Source organism: Ixodes scapularis, unplaced genomic scaffold, assembly GCF_016920785.2.
Source record: "Ixodes scapularis isolate PalLabHiFi unplaced genomic scaffold, ASM1692078v2 PGA_scaffold6__148_contigs__length_123643588, whole genome shotgun sequence".
Classification (NCBI taxonomy): Eukaryota; Metazoa; Arthropoda; class Arachnida; order Ixodida; family Ixodidae; genus Ixodes; species Ixodes scapularis.
In genome coordinates this window covers 56,901,663-56,922,846 of record NW_024609881.1, presented here as the reverse complement: position 1 = coordinate 56,922,846, position 21,184 = coordinate 56,901,663, and the positions used below count along the sequence as shown (strand labels likewise).

Here is a 21,184-nt window from a genome sequence, read left to right as displayed (position 1 = left end):
TTTTGGCAAAATGGCATTCAAAGAAAGTGCATATGATTTTTGGAGACAGAATTTCTCTCCGAAATATTTACATTTTAATCATACAAATTAGATAGCCCAAAGCCACATACCCTCTACTTCATATCCAAGCAATAAAAACAGTGGTTTAACATTTCATTTTCATACGATAGATTTCCTAAGGAAAGGTGCCACAGCCTCATACACAAATATGTAACTTTTTACATAATTCTCCTATAGAAGTCAAAGTTTGCACAGTGCCCCTGCATCTGCTCATAAATGCACTCTCCAAATTTCATTAAAATCGGACGAGGAGTTCAAAAGTTAATAATTACGCCAGTGTCTCCCCTTAATAGTTGAGGGCTGAAACCAAACTCTTTCAGCTCTCTGTTTGGCGTCATGTCCACGTTCGACACGCCATGGCCGATTGTTGCTGGGTGAATTTCGCTAATACAATCACGAAAAACTGGGAGAATTGCCTTGATGTTTGCTGCTCCACGAAGTTCAAAGAGTCCCACATTTTTAGTTTGAATGATGTGTGCACGGCAGAGACACTACTAGCTCTATACTCTAACCAAACTAGTTACAAGACTACAGGCCGTTCTTCACAGTGACCTATCCGTTGTTTGTACCTTGTTTGTTACCCGGTTCCTTGCTTCATTTATGTGTTGCCTTTTTCGCTTGAGCCCTTGGTTCGACCTTTCTTTGACCTTTTCTTTGACCTTTTTTTTTTTTTTTGAGCATTCGGTTGTTTCTTGAGGACGGGGGTGGGCTGTCTTTTACTGAAGATTTAGCAATCGGAGGTAGTCCTTTCTATTGTTTGGTTTTGATAGCAGGTTAACATGAGTTTGCAATGTTTTTTGCATGTGTGCATTTTGGACTCACGCATGTGAACGCCTGTTGTACAAGGTACGAGCGAACCTCCGCCCAGCTGCGCAATGAAAAGCAGTGTTGCAACTCGTGAACGCGGATCATGATGGAAGATGCAACAATATAAAATATCTGGTGCTTCGCTGAGGACGAAGAGTTCCGATCAAATCCACCTATTTGCAGTGGCTTTTATTGCGACATAGTTTTCCTAGAAATAATAATTTCATAACGTGGATCGTAAGAATGAGTTGTCTGCTGTATACGAGATGAGAATCAACCTTACATTTGGCCTCAATCATGTGAAACTTGGGGGTATTTGTTTATATTTAGGGTCATGCTAAGAATTATTTGAATGCAGACCTTGCAGTGCATGCACCAAACTTTCAGCCTGGTCAAATCTTTTACAATCCTCTTGCAAACAAGTCTAAATCTACATACTTGGAAGGCACGTTTTGTTGAAAACTATCTTAGACTTTCACATAAATGTCTAAAGGTTTCCTCCAATGGTACTAGCAAGCTAGATATATCCTGAAATATGTATGTGATTCAATCGCAGTGATCGAGAAGCTGTAATGCTACTTTTGCTTTACAGCAACTGTCCTACATGCAATAATTGTGTATATAGATGGATTGTACTATGTAAAGAGAATGGAGGGTAGTTAGTAATGGCAGTCAGATCACGTTCAGAGCTGCTTTTCAGTGCCTGCCCGCCATGCCACTGCAAAAAGGTTTGATTGCATAGAAGTCGGCATGTAACAAATGCATGTCTCTACACAGCCCGAGCAGCATGTGCATGCTTTCAGCTGAGCAGACGACCCGCTGTCTGCATGATTGCAGCTTAGACAGCAATGTAAAGGCAGCTCTCAGCTAAGCGTACAGCCTGCCGTCTGCTTTGCCGTAAACATGCTGATGGCATGTCATCTGCATGTTTGTCGATATGCAGATTACCCACTTTTGCATGATAGCAGCTGAGCGAACGGTGACGCAGAGGCAGCTTTCAGCTTGCACCGTCTGCTTTGCCATAAGCGTGCAGACGGCTGGATGCTCTGCAGGCTATGCAGACGACCCGCCGTCTGCATGATTGCAGCGCAGGAAGCAAATCAAAGGCGGAAGTTATTGAGGCAGACAAATCTAAGTGTGTCTCGCATTCCAGGAGGTGATATCAACCTGGCGCAAGTGGAACGTGAGCCAGCCGGGCCCGCCCCGGTGGGTTGCAGACCCGTCTGCCGTAGGGCAAGACCGCGGGGTCACCCAGCGGCGTCTCTCCGGGTCGGTCTGCGGCCAGGATCCGAGGTGGGGTCGTCGTTCTTCGTAAAAGACTAGGGAATCATGAGAGATTGAATCACTGACCAAGTAATTTGTCGCATTATTTACTAGTTGATCTGGTGGTTGGGCACTCAATTGATTTATTGGACAATTGATAGGTTGGTCATTTGAGCAGGTGATCAATAAATTTATTTGTTTATTAATCGGTTCAATATACTCTTTTTGTAGTATTTCCTTTCTATTGATCATTATCTACCTGTGTGGTTGTTTCTGCGTGCAGGAAAAAGTAACATTCTTATTATGCGATTCATTGGTTATTTTTTTATTCTACTGCTTGTCATTCGAAAGGTTGGTTTACTGTTTGATGATGCAGCTGATTTTGTTCATGAACAGCCTTAGTAGTGGCACACGAATGCCGTGCTAGTCGACATTAGCGTGAAGGATACGTGTGTAGGGGCATCAATTCATGCGAATCGAGGTTGTCGTATGTATATTCGCATAGATGTAGATATGAAACAACATCTACAATGAATTTGGAAATCACACAAAGTGGCAAAGAGCGCCCCAGCTGTAAGTACGGCGGCACCTCAGGATAGAATATATAGGGTAAGACGGCACATCAGGATGGGACGTGCAAGGTACACCTTGGTCGCACTGCCTCACACCGACCGAAGGATGGGGCCCTGACCCGTGCGGGCGCCACCGCATCGTCTGCGCAGGTACTGCGAGGAGCCCGCCTCGGTGTTCCCCTTCGAGTGGCCGGACGACATCACCAAGTGGCCCGTGTGCCGGCGTCCCCAGGCGAGCCGCAAGTCCCCGGACGCCCACATGTCCTGCGAGGTGGTGGGACGCCCCTGCTGCATCGGGGTGTACGGCGAGTGCCACATCACCACCCGGGACTACTGCGACTTCGTGCGGGGCTTCTTCCACGAGGAGGCCGCCCTCTGCTCCCAGGTGACTGGCTCGGTCGGCTGGCCGTCAGGGAGAGATTGTCGGGTCTACGGTGGGAGAGAGGCAGAAGTGGAAGGGCTATTTGAACTACTGGAACCATAGGGGGAGTGTACTTGAGGGATAGGTAAGAAGTTCTGGGCCCAAGTACAAGGGCTGCAGGGGGAGAGTAGTAGGACTACTTGGAGTACTGGGACTACAAGAGAAGGGGAGATGTACTGGGCCAAAGTACAGGGACTACACGGGCAGAGGGAGTAAAGTACTGGGACTAGAGGAAGAGAAATATATGGCCGAAGTACTGGGACTAGAAAGCACAGTCTTAGGAGACAGGATTGGGTCAAAGTGTGGGAACTACAGGGGTTGAGGGACAGGTGCACTGGGACTATATGAAGTACTAGAACTATAGGGAGGGAGTATTTGGGGGACAGGAAAGAAGTACTGAGCTGGAGTACAGTGACTACAAAGGGAGAGTGAGAGAAGTACGGGAGAAACAAGGTAGTAGGACTATTTGAACTTTTGGAACCATGGGGGAGAGTACTTCAGGGACAGGAGAGAAGTTCTGGGACAAACTGCAAGGACTGCAGGGGTAGAGTAGTAGGACTATTTGAAGCACTGGGACTACAAGAGAAGAGGGAGAGGGGGTGAAGTACTGAGACAGGAGGAGGTGAGGAAGAGAAGTATTGGGCCATAGTACAGGGGCCATAGAGCAGTGTTTGGGGACGAAGTAGGGGTATTGGGTCAAAGTGTGGGGACTACACGAGCTGAGGGACTATATGAATACTGAAACTAAAGGGGGAGAGTACAAGGGGGACAGGAAAAAAATACTGGGCCTGTGTACAGGGACTACAGGAGGAGAGGGTGAGAAGTACTGGGACTACGGGGGAGAGTGGTCTGGAGACGGAAGAGAGGACTGGGTTGGAAGTACTGAAGTTGCTCAAGGTACTGGGACCATGGAGAGAACAGGAGACGGATAGCAACTTTAGACTTGAAAGGGGTAGAACACACGCAAGGAAAGCACAAACTGTAGTCTAAAGCCGAAATTCAAGAAACACATAGTTGAATCCAAGACACAAGGACAAGCGACGGGTGTCTGACGCATTCCCTCCTTCCACGATGCGTGCCTCGCAGGTGTCCTGCCTGAACGACGTGTGCGGCATGATTCCCTTTGTAAACCCCGAAGTGCCTGACCAGTTCTACCGGTTGTGGACTTCGCTGTTCCTCCATGCAGGGTGAGCCGTTTGTTTCTCTGCAGTCCTTGACTAATATCGAAAGTTTGGTTTGCAAAGTTTTTGGACAGGATTAGGACAAGTTCAAGTACTGAAAGAAGACACTTAATATATCTCTGTAAACTTAAATGCCTACAGAATCCAATAAGGCATAATAGGAAGCCCTAGGGCAATTTAGAAGTTCTTAATTAGACTTCCAAGTTTTTCAATTCCAAAATTCATTTCCGCAGAAAGTATGGGAGGTAGAAAAAAAAAAATTGGATGCTATGTATAACATATTTCTATTCCTTATTGCGTACCTTGTTTATAAACCTACCGGAGAAACAAAAATTTATGAAGATTGGATGCATGAAAGTGGAGATATGACTCCATAAAATAGCAAAGTATGTAAAATGTTTATCTTGAAACCACAAGTAAAAACATAACAGACACATTGTACTATGCTTCAAAATCAATATTTCAAGTTAAGAGAGACTAATTTCTTGAAAATACTTCAGGAAAAGGTAATAAGTGCCTGTCAGTCTTCAAAAACACAATTTCAAAAATGTTTTTCTAAGTGTTTCTTATTTGAGAGAGCAGTGTTTCCTCTTAAAAGGTGTCCGACGTCCAAAAAAATATAATAAGGAATGCCGGGGTTTTGAGCTTTTGCGAAAAGCTGCTGGAAGGTCTCTTGTACAGCTTTTCTCTTTGTACAGCAACACTGTAAAACCCTTAATGGGCAACACCACTTCATTTTTGTTTCGGAAAAAAAACAATGCAGTCCTCTTCAGTATCATCTAGGAAGACCACACGTCAAATATTATGGCGTAGTTCTGTGTAAATGTTTCTTTAACGGTCCGGCAAATTTTGCAACTCGCCAAGTTGCCGAAATCGGATGACTCGAGCGGGCGAATTGAGGCGCAACAAACAGCGCAGTCAAGGCTACGGCGTGGGCGTAGCCAACGTTGAGCTAAATGTCATCACCATTGCCCCCTTTTGCGTGTTATTACTTCTCCGGGCAAGCATAATGTGACATTAGCAAGGTTTCCTCTCGGCGCGCTTTCGCAGCGCATTTCTTGGGGGCCGTCTGGCCGCCCCGCCGTGATCCCGCCGTTACCGCCGTCTTTCGCATCACAACTGTCGTCGTCGTCTCACCATTTGTGATTATTGTCTTTTGGAGTTTCGTCCACACTACGGACACTATGTGCGCAGATTTATGCCACAGTTGTTCAGACATCATAGAATCTCGTAGGCACCAAAACGTGGTGGAAAGTGCGGTGCAGACAACACATGTGCCCGGCACACGCCCGCCATAATCCCTCCCATTGTTGCATAGAGAATCACGTGACATCTCGTACCACGTGATAGCCATGTTCTTGGTGGCCCGAGGCTAATGTTGCCGGACGGAGCTGAAGTTTCAATTTCAATTTCTGCTCATGTCTAAAATTAAATTTGAAAATTTATATAATTTTTGCCAAGCAATTGACATACTGTAAAATACCGAGCAAGCGCCCCCTCCAAATTTAGAGACTATCCAATCAAAATAGGGTGGGAGCCCTTACTTGGTTCAGGAATAACATTCAAGATGGCGGCCATAAAAATATTAAATTTTTATAAAATGGGAGGGGGCGCTTACACAAGGGGGGGAGGGGGGGCATGCTCGGTATTTTACGGTAGAGTCTTTTTCTAAAGCTTTTTAATGTGAAATCACTCATTATCCTGAAATCTTCTGAATTGAGTGGAGTTGCCCTTTAAGGGTACAACAAGGCAAGTCCTTATAGCCCATGTGTTTTAGTCCATGTTGAGGAACATTTTTCTCTGTAATTAATAGGAGTATTTCTGTCATATGTATATCTTTTTGTTCCAAATTGTGTGTTTTTTTTAGTGAACTAGAACTAACAAATCAACTGAGAAGTAAAGTTTTTTAGAAATTTTTTTTCTGCTAAAACTTTGGCTCTTTTTGTGTATTAAAAAATGTCTAACAGAAAAGATGTTAGTTGCATATTTTTAATTCTAGTTCAGTACTTTTCAACACCTATGTAGTGGCAGGAATAAAAAATCAATGCTCTATATTGGCAGGTTTAAGGGGCACTGACAGGGTCAAAATCTTTTTTTTTTTATTGTTATCCGAAACGATTGAAAACGATGCCTGGACATTACTCTCAAAATTCGTAACTTGGGAACTTAGTATTTGTGAACTAAAAAAATTGCAGTGGTTTAGCTTGGCTATGCCAGATATACGTAGTGTAAGCTTAGGTTCAGCTGGTTATTCTTAGCCTTCCCGGTTGTCTAGGATTAGCTTGATTATCATGCTTACTGCTGCTTCAATGACACTCACACTGAATACGCATTATGTGACTACTTCGGGATCCGATGAGTTAAGCTTCTCCGCTCTTCTTATTGCGGTGGAGGCGCCATGTAACCGAGCTTTCGGTTGCACGTCAAAAGGTCCCCAGGTGGTCCAAATTAATGCTCAGTCCTCCGCTAGGACGTGCCAGATGCCCGTCGTTGGTTTAGCCAGCTGTGCGCCGTGTTGTTATGTATCGAGCAACCGAACTGCCGCCCAGAACAACCGGACAGTGCGAGCCATGATCTCGAGCGGGTGCATGCGCGCGGCGCATGCATCGGGGACTGACCCAGGCGCCATACCAGTCCTGCCCGTTCCGTCACTGCTCCTCGCGCATGCGCATCACGGCTCTCCAGGAGCCATGCGAAACTGCTCAATCTCGGCCAGTGTAGCTTACGCTACAAAAATAGTTTTAAAAAGCCGAATTTGAAGTTCCCGCGCGATTTGCGCACGTGCAGCGACGTCAAAGGTTCAGTCGTCCAGCAACTCGGGTTTCTCTCACGCCTCCGTGTCGTGTTCGCCCGCGTCCCGCGATCAACCGCTCCGTGCGTGCCGCCTATTGCTGTGAGCGGACAACGCTTCACTTTCGAGCTTGAAGTTCTTTTAGGGCTTTTTCAGCGACCTCAAATTCTTTCAAGTGGTGTGAGGTCGAAGAGAATGCGCAGTGGGCTTTTGTGACCGACGTGAGGCGCCACGTTACACCAGTTCTGCGTGAAGGGCTGCCCCACCAGAGCTGCAACCGAAACTGCAGTGCAGAGACACCAAACCCATTTGTTTTGACCGTTGCGACGATCTCCTTTTTGAAGTCCGAGAGGTCGTCGGGCACCTAGAAAAGAGAACTTTGTCCGATTTCCCGATCATCCTCAGCGCTACATGCGCCGTGCTCCACTGCGGCGCCAAGTTTCTTGAGGGAGGGTAAAAAGCCAGGAGCGACATCACTCCGGACTCCAACTGTTGGTATTTCAAAAAAGAAGGTAGCGCGTTTGCAATTGTGTTAAAAAACATATTTTGTGAATGCAGTTATGAAATAATAAGTTATGAAATAATATTACAATTTTGCTTACAAAGCTTCTAAGTTTCATAATCGATTACGTCGCAAATAAAAAGAAGCGAGTAGGTGAGGAGTGGGAGAGAAGGGCGCCAAAAATAAAAAAGAGCGTGCGCACGTGGGAAAATATTTTTTGCATTGTTTTTGACAACAAAAACAAATACGACCTTTGGGGTGTCGTGCCCCTTTAAGGAAATAATGGTGTCTATGTACTGAGAAACACTGTTTCGAGATGATTGAGTTTAAAGTAAAAAGACGGGTGAATAACAAATTGTTATTGGCTCCAATACCCTCAGAGTCATTTCTTCAATAGCCGCCAGCTTGGTAGTCATTGTTAGAGTCGCGTCTTCGCTTTTCAACTTTTCGCCTTGCTTGCCGGGCCTCTTCTGTGACCTGTCGTGTCGTTCTGTCGGCAGAGTATATTTGAATGACGTCAACTTCCCTCAGCCACTTGACGGTGTTCCACCCAGTGTTCAATTTACAAAACTTCAAAATATTGGCTCATGCGATGCTACCACCATTGAATGAAAGAACAACATTCAATGTTGCCATTTTGTCGTTCTAAAAAACAAGGGCGCTTGAAAGTACACACGTGAAAAACGTGCTCAACCTCGTAAAATTGTCTTGGTTAAAAACAAACAAAAAGCTTTGCAATAGTTGCAAGATCATTTTTGAGGTGTAGCTCATTCCCAACATGCTTTTAAATCGGGCACGAATTTTTTTTGTTGGAAAATTTGTCAATAAACAAGGAGTGTATCCCAAAAGGGGGCGTGTCCACCCGCTACTTGCTTTCAGAAAGTGTTTCTCAGCACGAAATATAACTTTCTAAGAAAAGTGTGACAGTGGAAAATGCACAGAAGAAAATTAACTTTTCAAATTGCAAAACAGTTTTTTTTTATGTGCTTTTAATGTTTGAGGGCCCCTGTTTGCAAATTCTCCGAATTCACTAATTTGCAAAGATTTATTAGGGCACGCTAAGATGTCTCCTGTGTAGGGGTCGAAATTCGGGCCTCTATCTAGAGTTAGTGAAATTTAGTGGCCACAGATATGTATGCGTGCCCAATTTGTGCGAAATTGGGACCTTGAAAATAATATGATTTACTGTACTTTAACACGCTCAGTTGTGTTTCTGCGGTCTTTGCAAGAAGGGTGCTGTTTGAACTAGTTTTGGAAGTTATTTGATGTGTGAAGATCTGGCCATCTTTGGCCAAGTGCCACTTGGCATGGCTCAGCTTTTCTTTTATATTAAGTGAAGACTGAAAACAGATCTTGTCGGTTTTGGCAGGTTCTCTTCGTTTGATTCGAGCTTGTGCGAACGACTGCTAGAGTTCCATATTTCCGGTATATTCCGATAAAATTTGAAAACTAACCCCTGAATCAGTTCTATTAATATCGTAGGAAAACCGGAAATCCCCGAATCACAGCTGTCCTTTAACAGGATTAAAAGTATTTGCCTTTTTTTAAGCCCGAGGTAATCCCAGCATGTCAGACACGAATAAGCATGAAATTTGGGGAAAACATAAACCCCGGAAAAGCACCCCCGAATTAAAAAAATGAATCGTGGAAACACAGAAGGCTCGTGATGACAGACTGTCTGGTCAGTGCTGTTCTGGCCGATGACTAAGGAACCTTTGTTCTCTCTCCCCGCAGGATCTTCCACCTGTGTATAACTGTGATAGTGCAGCTGTTTGTGATGCGCGACCTGGAGAAGCTGGCAGGACCCGTCCGCACGGCCGTCATCTACATGTGCTCGGGGGTGGCGGGAAACCTGGCCAGCGCCATCTTCGTGCCCTACAGGGCAGAGGTGGGTACACCCTCCCTGGCTTCAGCTCTGAGCCTGCTTACGGGGAAGAGAACGTTTTTTTTCTTGCGTACCGCACAAATTTGCACGCTGTGCCACCATAAAATACCGAGCGTGCACCCATGTAACTATAAGTGCCCACTGCCTACTTTTGAAATGTTAAAAAAAAAATGAGTAGTGTAGGGGCTTACGAGGCTGAAGTTTTCAAAATGCAGCCAACAATGCATGTTGCATCGCACCATTGTCTCTTTGTGATGCTGCGCACACTTCCCTTCAGCACCACTCGGATAAGACCCCTTTGCGCTGAATTTTCTCGGTCACCGAGAGAGGGGAAGAGCGCTTTCCTGCCCTTTCCATTCCTTGTTCCCCATGCTCTTTCCACACCACCGGTTTCTGCTACTCTCTTTCTTGCTCTTTCCACCCCTCTCCACTCCGCACACTTTCTCGCACCGCCTGCTTCTGCTCCTCCCATTCCTGCATGCTTGGTTCATAGCTCAATAAGCAGCGCACTCGGTTTCCACGCCGGTGATGGGGGTTCGACCCCTGGCACCGATAGCTGTCGTCTTCTAAATGGCTTAGCGGTTACGGACTGACAGATCTACACATTTCGTGCTTCCGCTTTAAAAAGCAAATTACCCAATACTTTCAGTATGACCCCTGTAATGAACCTGTGCCTTCTGCGTTCCTGCGTAGGTGGGGCCAGCAGGCGCGCAGTTCGGACTGCTGGCATGCCTGTTTGTGGAGGTGATCCACTGCTGGCAGATGCTGCGGCGGCCCAGCAGCGCGCTCCTCAAGCTGGGCGGCGGAGCAGCCGTCCTCTTCCTGCTAGGGCTCCTGCCCTGGGTGGATAACTATGCCCACGTGTTCGGCTTTGTGTTCGGCTTCCTCCTGTCGTATGCTCTGCTGCCCTTCGTCTCCTTCGGGAGCTACGACCGCACGGCCAAGGTGGCCCTCATCTGGGCCTGCCTCATCGTGTCGGTGGCCCTGTTCCTTGGACTGGTGGTGCTCTTCTACGTGCACCCCATCTATGAGTGCTCTTTCTGCCACTACCTGAACTGTCTGCCACTCACCAGGGACCTGTGCGACAGCCACCGCATCAACATTACACGTCAGGACACGTGATGACTGCTGCCAGGGGGCAGGGACCGTCAGCACCACACTCCGTGGGACGCTGCCAAAGACTCAGCATGCATCGGTATTGACAAGGCCACAGACATATGCAGCCGAGGACTGGGTCTCTGCAATTGAAGACCCGATCTCTGCGGCTGAAGACCAGGTCCCTGCAGCTGAAGACCAGATCCTTGCAGGTAAAGACCAAATATCTGCGGCTGAAGACCGGGTCTCCGAGGATGAAGACCAGATCACTGCAGCCGAAGACCAGGTCTTTGCAGCTGAAGACCAACCATTGTTGTTTACGGTGGTCTGTGACTAGGCACAAGGCCTACAACGTGCCACATCATTGCTGAAGAAGCTGGGAATGTGTGTGTCGAAGAGGTAACAGGCCTTTGCCATCGATGACCTGTCAGAAGGCCGAAGATGTGGAAGTGATGCAAAAGATCTGCGGTAGTGCTGTTACTGAAGAGGCAAGGGGTCACCTGTTTGGGTGCTGAGGAGGAAAGAGCAGGATGATAAGGGCATCGAGACCTGAAGATGCTGAAGAATGGCCGAGAAATCTGTAGTTACTAGTGCTGAAGATGCAAGAGTGAGGTACCCAGTTGTGTGTCACTCTTGAGTACACCCATGCTGAGGATATTCTTCCCAGTGCTGAAGACCAACTATCACCATTTGCTGTTGATGACAAGGGAAGAAGCTATTGTTTGTAGTGAGGCGATGGTCTATGTGCAGATGGCATTTGCAATTCTAAGAGAAATGGGGCAAAGAAGAGACCTCGGTCTATCGTAGCTCAGCGCTGAAGGTCGATCTACTCTTTGGTCTTGGACAGGAAGATACTGTGCTGAAAATTCTGAAGATCTTCATCAGTTGCAAATAAGGGATCTCTTCTGAAGGTGCTGAAGTTGTTGGGAGTCCCAGCACCAGGGATGGTGTGTTGCACTGCCATCTCAAATAATGAAAGCTGTTTTGATAGCGACCCCTTGCCAGCAAGGGTTGCACCGTTTTAGACGGGGAGAAATATGTTCACTGCATAAGGCTATATGAAACGGTCTTGTTGGGGTAGCCTTCTGAATTTTCCTACAAGGTGTCCAAGCTTTACGAGTTGACCATTGTTGAATAAGGGGATGAAGAAGGAAAGGAAAGTGCAACTGAGAAGAGGACCATCTCGGCATGAAGAGTGACGCCAAATTTATCCAACTGCAAAGGTCTGCTCTTGCGTCGTGAAAACTGGGAGTATTCTTCAGGACTCGGAATGGCTTCGACATCAAGAACATGTTGATGTCAGTTGTCTTTGGGAACTTCTTTTCTACGCCTGGTGTGCTGAAGTGAGAACGTCTCAGCTGGGGTGGGCCTGCGTGTCGTTTGATGACCCATTTTTCCCCCATTGTCTGTTTTGACGTGCGTGTGATGAGGTGTTGTCTGTTAACCGGTGCTTGTTCTCAGAGCGAACGGGGAGGGGGTGCACAATTTGTATGAATTTTTTTTTTTATTACAATGTTGCTGCATTGTTTTCGAATCTTTTTTTTTTTTTTTTTTTTTTTTTTTCAGTTTTACCAAGAAAAAGTTTACGTTGCATTTTCTGTTGTGGGTCCCTTCTCCGGCATCATCCTGCCTTGTTTTTGTTGATGTGATATGACAGGGTTGTTGAGGCACCCCAAAGAGTGAGCTGGATCGTTATTATATTGCTCGTTGCATTTGCGAGTGCCCACATTTCTTTGCTCGGTTTAGTAGGTTGCTCTAGTCAGTTCTCACCACGTTGTATTTACTTAGATGCTCATTTTAACCCCGACTAGGCTCCTTACCGGTTTCCTTTAGTAACGCTTCTGATGAAGTTTGCCATGGATTTGCTACCCTCGGTTCAGCGAGACCAAAGTTACAAGTTTTAAGAGGGAGACGAATACAAAACTTTATACCAAAACTTTATACACCAAAAAGCAGATGGTCCATGTTATCTTTCTGATCTGCAACTTTTTTGTGGGATTTGTTCCTTCTGGAATTTGGAACATCCTTAAAAGGCAGCAGCTTATTTCTAGTGCCCCGCCACCCCACCAGGTGGAGCATTGATTGGCATTTTTTGGTACTCGTCTCTTTCTCTCTGTTACAGCGCTGAAAAGGAAGCTTGGTTACAACAAAGAGCTAGCACTCGGCCACATTTTTTTTAGCGATGGTTGGTTTGAGACGGGTTTCATTGCTGGGACAGACGTGCATGTGTTTGTTATAAACCTGGTGATTGTTGCGAATGTTCGAAGTGACTTGTTTGGAGTTCACGGCGCGTCTTTGGGGTGACGACGACGGAACGGTTTACCACAGGGACAATAGTTTCAAGGCGGGGCGAAATAGTGGTTTGCAGACACTTCTAGGGGACATTTGGGAGAGCTGCTGTTGTGTTTGTGAAGAGTCGAGTATGTATAAATGTGTACACACTGTAAATAACGAGCATGCAAAAAAGTGTTACAAAACCCAACGAAGCACTCGGAAAATTGGAAATCGAGGACTGCGCGTGCCAAGTTACCGAGAGCTGTGTCGGGGAAAACAAGGAGGGCGAGAGTTTTTTGTACCTTTCTACGGCGCGGCGGTGGGGAGTCGTCGGAACCGGCGGCAGCGCGGAGACGCCGAGACGTTGTCCTGCGTCCAGGTGGCTCGGAAGTGCCGGGACGTCATTCCGCGTTTGGGAGGCTCGAAGTGCAACAAAAGAAGTCTCGGCGACCGCCGCGCTCTCGACTCTGCATGCTGCGGAAGAAGGAAGTCCTTTGCGGAGTAAAAGAGGTGGAAAGACGGCGGAAAAAAAAGAAATCCCGATTAACATTCTCGATTGTATAAATATATTTTAATAAATGCACGCACTTCAAACGCAGCACTGCTGATGTCGGCTCTTTGTGTACGAGTTATTATGCACCTTGGCATGCCGCGGCAAGCGCTCAAACAGTTGGAAGATGCGGTACTGACTGTTCTCGCGATCATACTCAAATTTTGCGGAACTACACCAGTGAGTTTTATACAGACGGGCAATTATTGTGAAAATCTGTTGTTTATTCGCATGGAAGTAAAGTTTTAATAAATTGCGCAAAAAAATTAAATTTTGGAGCTGAATTAAATTAATATCTTTCACAGGACGTACATGTCACGAGTTACTGCCCAATTCTCGTCATTTGGAGGTTTGTATCGCCCATGGTTCCAGATGCTATTTTTCAGAGTATGCTACTCCTGAGGTCTAGGGATGTCGCAAACTTCTGTTGAACCTGAGATTCGATGTTGAACCTCAAGGTTCGACTGGTTCGGCGAACCTTCGACCTTTTTGCTAAGTTCGACTGATGGACAGTGTTGGCTGGCTTCTAAGTGGAGGTTTCAAAATTTGGGAAACAAATAATTTAGAAAGTAGCTTATTTTATAATTTATAGAAGGGCAACTCTGGTCGAAAACGAAACCAAAGTTATTGGTATCGCTTTAGTGGCACGAAATATGATTACATTCAAAATATTTCGTCGAAGTGAAGCTGCGTACTCCACTAAAACCCATTTTAAAGATGCGGCCAGCTGATCTTTAACAGGCGGCAAGCGGGTTAGCTTATAGTCGAGAAACACTGGCGCAGCACTGTTGTGACGCTACTTCACTGTAGAGTTGCAGTTGATTGGTTTTACCGCTTACCACAGCACCCTTGTGTCGTCGCGCCTCGGCCGTGCGGCTCGTGATCAGTGTTGCCATTCCTCTAGAAGATAGTTTCGATTTTTTCGTAGACGTCCTAAGCGAAACTTTGGGCCGTCATATTTATAAAACCACACAATATCGAGAGAAGAAAATTGTGCCTTGTAACTCAAAGACACTGTTTTAGCTGAGAACAGTTGTAATGCCAGATTCAAAAATATTGACTGAAGTTGCCCTTTAAATGATTACCGACGTTTACACAATATAAAAACAAACATGGGTACTTTTATTGCTTTCGTTAGTATTGTCGAACCAGTGATACAATCATGGAGGTAGGAAGCTTATGGAGGTGACATGACGCGCACACTGATCTTCACTTGGAGGCTAGATGGTTCGTTCCGCAAATGGGTATGAAGCCACCGGAAGTAAGCAGTTTGTCCCAGAAGTGGGCGTTTGGCAGGCTTTGTAACAGAAATCGTTGGGGGTGCGGGATTTTCGCATGTCGCCTCAAGAGAGCCTGCTTGCTGCGCAGTAAGAGCTCATGCAGACCCGAGAAGTATCCTGGAAAGCCATTCATTGTGAACATTTTGAGATTCTAGTTGATCAAGTGGGCCTACGTCATAAGTTCAAATGACTCGTTCTCGGGAATTAATTAGGAACATGATTATTAAAACCAACTCAAAAACATCAGAAAGCACGGACCAAAACCTCGACTGAATGCACTAGGAAGCCCAGCAGACGCCCGAATTCCGGGACAAGCATCGAGCTTCCGGTGGCTTCACTTGCGCCCTGCTCGGACAGCAGCTATGAGTCATCCAGCCCCGTATAATAGAGATCAGTACCAGAGGTAAAGCCGAGGGGGCAGGGGGTGGGGGCCTTCCGGTTTGGAGGTATACGCCCCCAACCATTGTGCCCCCAACAATGATTAAAAACGAAAACACCTTTTGTCACCCTTGGGGGCGTTCCCCATGACCGCGACCTCTACTTCCGGCTTCACTTGCAATTTTTTCGTTTAGCTGGCCCGAGCCGGTATGTCGCCCTTTCTTCCTACCTCCATGGGTACAATACACCGTACAAATATTGCATTTTTCCTGTGCCAGGTGGTGTCTGTCCGTTTTAATGTGAAAGCATTAACTGCCCCATGGAGCGAGCTCACGTCATCAGCTCCTGTGCCAAACGGCAAATAAATTCCCCCCTTTACGCGAAGCCGAAATCTGAAGGATCCCAGCTTTGAAGCCGCGCAAAAAGCCAAGCCAAATGGCAAATAAATTCCCCTCTCCAAGTGAAGCCGAAATCTGATGGGTAGGACTCCCATTGTCTGGCGCGCCTCGTGGTTTCAAGGAACGAGGCTCCCATTGGCCGAGGCACGTCGGTTTCAAAGAGAGCCACCCCATGGCGCTGCGTGCCTGCGCCAGAGCGCGCCGGTAAAAGGAAGCGATTGGCTGGCGGGGCTCCCCAGAGAGAGCCCACTCGAGCATACTCCGGCCATTTCACGAGAATGCGCACAAGAACGCCAATCATGGTTTCTCATTCACAACTCGTAAGAAGTGCTCAGGTGTACCTCGAGCCTTTATAAATTTCGCGCATGCACGAAAAAGTCTAACTTCTGTTGAACATCACGGAAGTTTGGAAGTCAAACTCGAACCTGGCCACAATTGTGACATCCTTACTGAGGACAAGCATGGGACTAAAGAAGAAATATAGGAAGTTCTTAACCGAAAGTGATTACAAGTGTAACACTGGTCGTACCGCAGTGAGGCCTGCTTCAGACGGGGCAACTTTCTCAGCAATTTTGGGGTTGCTGGCGAGCAAGTCTGAGCAATTCAAAGACGTTTGAAGTGGCAGCGGCCAATTAGGGACGCAATATTTTCACGTGATACCTGGTGCCGGTAATGTAAAGACTTGGTTTTAGTTTGAAATTGATTGTTTTTTTGGTAAATAAACCGGTTCAGGAAGATGAGCTAGTATTCTAAACGCCATTTAAATGTATCAAAACACGTTCATAGTGCAAAAAATATTTAATGATGCTAGCACATTGCAGCAATCGGTTGCTGCGGGTGAATGCGGATTTTGTTTACAGCCACAGAACATGGGTATCATATTTTGTGTCTATTTTTAGTATTGAGTGTGGGCTTTGATTTCCTATGACTGAGTATCTTGTGTCTAACGGCACGTGACCACGGAGAAGAGAGTGAGCGCGACTCAAGCCAGCCAGTTCTTGATCGGCGGTTTTCGAATGGAAAGAAAACGAATTTGGAGCCGCAAATTTTCTTCGGGGTAGTTGGGTCAGATTGGGTTCTCATGAATCGGGTACAAATAAAAACCTTGGCGTGTTCCTTTAAAGGGGCACCGACAGGTCGAAATTATATTCTTTTATTATCCGAAACGATTGAAAACAATGCCTGGACATTACCCTCAAAATCCGAAACTTGGGAACTCGGTATTTGCGAAATAAAAAAAAAAACAAAAAAAAATGAAAGCCGTTTACAAATCTCTGTAACGCCGAATTGGAGCACAGCTCTTGAGGAGGAGTAGGGAAGGGTACTGAGGGCGGTCACGTCATTTGCCGGTAGTCACGTGACCCCGGGGGGTCACGTGACCTCGGGGGAGGGGGGGGGGGGGGTCACGTGACCCCCCCCCCCCCCCCCCTTTCCGGCTACGCCGACGCCGCTGAGGCTAGTATGCACCTAAGAGCTGCGCTCTTAGGGGCATACCCCTAAGAGGGGTATGCAAGGGGGTTTCATAGCCTCACTTTCTTTGCACTGCGGAGTGAATATAGATTTCACATTTAAATATTCTAAGCTTAAATGGTAAAACAAAATGGCTAGATGGCGTAAGCTACCGCCCGATCCGAAGGGCTCAGCCGTATTCATCCATCCATCCTTAACGGGCCCCCAACCTCGTTGCGGGCCCCTAAGGGCTCATTCACACTGGAAGCGGATCCGCGTTCGCAAAGCGGTTGCGAACGCGGTTGTATAAGGATTCAGTACAATTGCACGCGCACACGATGACATCAAATGCGCGTGCAATTGCACTGGATCTTTATACAACCGCTTTCGCAACCGCTTCGCGAACGCGGATCCGCTTCCAGTGTGAATGGGGGTAAGAGCTGCGCTCTAAAACAATCTGAATAGCCGAGTTTGAACTTCCCGCGCGATTCGCGCCAGTGCACTGGATTTTGGAGATTTCGGAATGCGGGCGGTGCCAGCGGCGCTGCCGCTGCTGCCGCCGCATCTCTATGGCCGCCGCGTGGCGGCGTGGCGGCGTGGCCGTGGCCGCGTGGCCGCGTCGCCGCGTTGCGGTCGCCGCGGCCGCTCCTCTCGTTTGCCCGTCTCTTTTCTCCGTCGCTCTCGGACGAGCCACGTTGCACGCCAGCCCAGCCCTTTCAAAGATGTCTCAACGCGAGCGCACCTTCATTATGGTGAAGCCGGATGGCGTCCAGCGGGGACTCGTCGGCGACATCATCCAGCGGTTCGAGCGACGCGGCTACAAGCTGGTCGCCATGAAGTTCATGCAGGCGAGCGAAGAACTGCTGCTGAAGCACTACGCCGACCTGGCCGGCCTCCCTTTCTTCAACGGCCTCGTCAAGTTCATGCAGTCCGGCCCCGTCGTGCCCATGGTGTGGGAAGGCAACAACGTGGTGCTCACTGGCCGCGATATGATCGGCGCCACGGACCCGCTCAAGGCGGCACCCGGCACCATCCGCGCCGATTTCTGCGTCCAAGTTGGTCGCAACATTATCCACGGCAGTGACTCCCTGCCCAGCGCCGAGAAGGAGATCGCGCTATGGTTCAGCGAGAAGGAGCTGATCAACTGGAAGCCACAGATCGAGCCCTGCGTCTACGAGTAACTCACCACGCTTTTGTTATCCGACTAATAAATAGTGTATTTTCGAACCGTACCACTTGTCGCTACTTTGCTGACCGTGCGTGTCACCGTGCCGGTGGCTGGGTGTCTTGGCCCTGCGCGAGTTCCGAAACAAACAAAAAAAAGTGTTTGCATAATTAAAGTTTGCGAAAACTCCCGGTAGAACCGGCCACTTGTGTGTCCGTACTTTGGACGCTTTGGCAGCTACACCGGCTACACCGTAGTCCGCACACGTGCACGCGCGATGACGCGTGAATAAAGGACAAAATGGCCACCGGCAAAATGCAAAAATAGAAAAGCGCCATTTAATTGGGTAGCTAGTTGCGCCACCTAACTAGTGTGGCCTGTGTTTTACTCGCGGTCTTGCAATAAGAAAAGCTCGTCCCACAAGCGTGACGCGCCCACTGCGACCTTTGTATTCATCGGAGAGGGTACCGAGCCCCTGAAAGTAGCCTTTGTATCCATCGGAGGGGAAACCTAACCCCCGGAAGTCGTATTTGTTTCCATCGAGAGGGAGAAATATAACCTCCCTAAATTTCAGGAGACAAACACATTACAATAGAGCACTTGGTATCGAAGTGCCCTGCCGTTCCTGAAGGCGACGATGAGAGGACGGAAGAGAAAAGGATTACAGTGAGAAAAAGGCGATTAGAAGATTGGTGGAAATTATCTAGGGAAAATTGAATGATGGACAACTAACTATAGTCGGTTACAAGTCAAGAAGGTAGGACAAGCTCCTCCCATAAGCGTGATGTGTGTGTTTCAAATCCGTCCGCAGCCGAAAGAATAGTTCCCTGGAAACACCCCTTGTTCCGCTTCAATGTATAGATATTGGCTACAGAGTGATGCCCAACTTGTATCCGACCCCCACTTTTTAAGAAAGCAACCTTTGTATTCATCGGAAAGGGAACAGAGCCCCTGAAAGTGGCCTTTATATCCATAGGAGGGGGAAAATTTTAATCTCCCTCTCGTGGCTTCCACAACGCTAAGTCAAAGTCGAAAGATAAAGCAAATATTTACAGCAAGGCAAAACCCTCTCCCGTTTTGGCCACAACGTCACAGAAACGATGGGACGCTATTGGATGCGGAGGTGGCGGAGGGCTGTACGAATCTCTTTGAGGGGCATTTGCCGCTACCTTCTTGACCTGTAACTTACTACAGTACAGCTGAGCACAGGCGGGACAGAGAAAATTTGGGACTCCCTCCCACATGGCTCCGGCCCAAAGTCTCAACCCTGTCTCCAAAAGTTTAATTTTTGGTGGAATAGCGGGTCAACACACGGGCGTATCAACCAGGGGGCACAAGGGGGGCGTTGCCCCCCCCCCCCCCCCAAGTTCTCAGAGTAAGGGGGGGGGGGGGGGGGCAAGCAGGTTTGGACCCCCCCCCCCCCCCCCCTTAAACTGCCACCACTGGGTAGGGTAAACACTGGCCAGCGGCCCCGAAAGGATACCAAGCCCTCCGGTCCTGGGGGGGGGGGTCAGGTTTGCCCCCCACTCGAAAACAAGTTGGTATGCCACCAGGTCAACAAAATAGATCAGGGCAACGTTTCGACCGTAACGCCATATCTCAACCTGTCACCCCCTCTCCCCCCCAAAGAAAAAGAAAAAAGAAACAAACTTTTTTAAAGATTATTATATGGTCTTGTCGACATTAAGCTGGTCGGGCAAGTTGTTATCCAACAAACTATTGATACCCAGTATGGCTTGTATTTTACTGTTCACGTTCGCACTCTCTTGTTTTTGTGTTGCTGGCTGGGATCAACCAGAGGCAACTTGAGTTCTAAGAACTTTGTGGTGACGTGAGACCCAGGTAGCTTGTGCGAGCCGACGTGACAACCCAAGGCGTAGCTCAACGTCGTCATCCGCATGTTGGCCGCCTTGGTGTCCGGCTGGACCAGCCCGAAGTCATACTTGTAGTCCTCAAGAATCAGAACCAAGACCAGGATGTAGGCTAGGACCTTGTCCTTCATCCTCTGGGGAAATGTCCGCGACGTCATGCCCTTCTCATTCTTCGACGTCAGGGTGAAGGTGTCTAGGAGGATGTGCTTTAGAGGTGCGTCAATGTTTGGCAGAGGGTCTTTGCGTTTCAGGTCGGTGTACTTCAGTCTTGAGACCTGGATGAGCATGTGGTAGTAGATGAGCATCCGAGCTTCTAGAACCCTGTTCAGAGGGTCCCTGGACAGGCGGCCCAAACGCTGAAGGACGTAGTCTGGGTACTCTGCTTCGGAACGCCACTTCGCGACGTCGTCGGCGTCTGCGGTTAGGAACGGCTCCGCCAGTTCGTCTAGGTACCCGTTGTGCGCCGGTGGAATGATATCTTCGAGTCTGTACACCTCTTGAGGTATTGTGGCGTCCTTGTTCTGGGGAGGGATGGACTCCAAGATAGAGTCTGCGGTGGTTGTGGGCGTGTGTGAGGATGTTTTGGCCAGCTGCTCTGATGCGGCGACTTTGATTTCGGCCAGAGTCGAAGTTGCCGTCGAGTGCAGTGTAGATTCGTCGACGTTCAGACGTTGCCGACTCTCGACGGCTTGTCTTTTTCGTTTGCTTCCGAAAGCGGTAGCCAAGGCGTCCGCTTTTTCGCGGTAGGTCGTCGTTGTCGTGTCGGCTGTGGACGCTTTCGTCGACGCCGGTGCAAAGTAAGGTCTCATTGTTATCAGGTTGGCAGGATAAAGACGCACCTTTCCCGATGAGACGTCTTCGACGCCGATGAAGTGCTTGCAGAGCGCATTGGCGCGAACAGAGTGTTCTCCGAAGTTTTCGCCTACGTACTGAACACCGTCGGATTCGGAGACAAGGATTCTGCGGGTTCGGACTCGTCCCGCGATGGTTTCCTTGTGTTCGTAGACGTCGGTCCGTAGCCGCTGGCCCGATTTCAGCGATCCGTGAGAAAACTTGACGACAGGAACATCTGTAGAAGTTTCCCGGGCTTTCAAACGCCACTTTTTCTTGGCCATTTTGAATAGAACGTCCACAACGTGGTATCTCTGGTTTCGGTTTCAAAGAATTCAAAACTCCGATGCGAACAAACAAATGAGACACAAAAATAAATCATTTAAAACGCCTTACCATTTTAAAATAACT

At 47.9% G+C, this 21,184-nt stretch overlaps 3 protein-coding genes across 6 annotated transcripts in view; 2 read left to right on the top strand and 1 right to left on the bottom strand.

Moving 5' to 3' along the window:
* The window catches only part of LOC8043247 (inactive rhomboid protein 1), a 50,077-nt gene extending 36,628 nt beyond the window's left edge, over positions 1-13,449 (top strand). For all 4 annotated transcript variants that reach the window (XM_029989941.4, XM_029989940.4, XM_040499309.1 and 1 more), the window contains 5 exons: positions 2,021-2,160; positions 2,853-3,087; positions 4,210-4,310; positions 9,332-9,485; positions 10,176-13,449. In XM_029989941.4, the coding sequence (XP_029845801.2) occupies positions 2,021-2,160; positions 2,853-3,087; positions 4,210-4,310; positions 9,332-9,485; positions 10,176-10,604 (1,059 nt within the window). In that variant the 3' untranslated portion in view covers positions 10,605-13,449. The remainder of the gene's footprint in view (positions 1-2,020; positions 2,161-2,852; positions 3,088-4,209; positions 4,311-9,331; positions 9,486-10,175) is intronic.
* A 4,080-nt stretch (positions 13,450-17,529) lies between these two features.
* On the top strand, positions 17,530-18,138 carry LOC8043249 (nucleoside diphosphate kinase). The gene has a single exon (XM_002416146.5). It carries the CDS (start codon positions 17,629-17,631, stop codon positions 18,085-18,087), a length of 459 nt encoding a protein of 152 aa, XP_002416191.1. The 5' UTR covers positions 17,530-17,628; the 3' UTR covers positions 18,088-18,138.
* A 1,580-nt stretch (positions 18,139-19,718) lies between these two features.
* LOC8043250 (DNA-directed RNA polymerase I subunit RPA49) lies at positions 19,719-21,112 on the bottom strand. Its single transcript, XM_029989942.3, has one exon. The coding sequence runs from the start codon at positions 21,055-21,057 to the stop codon at positions 19,822-19,824; it is 1,236 nt and encodes a 411-aa protein (XP_029845802.2). The 5' UTR covers positions 21,058-21,112; the 3' UTR covers positions 19,719-19,821.
* Positions 21,113-21,184: the final 72 nt, after the last annotated feature.

Coding starts and splice junctions, on each gene's coding strand:
- LOC8043250 (XM_029989942.3), bottom strand. CDS start 21,057: ATGGCCAAGAAAAAGTGGCGTTTGAAAGCCCGGGAAACTTCTACAGAT.
- LOC8043249 (XM_002416146.5), top strand. CDS start 17,629: ATGTCTCAACGCGAGCGCACCTTCATTATGGTGAAGCCGGATGGCGTC.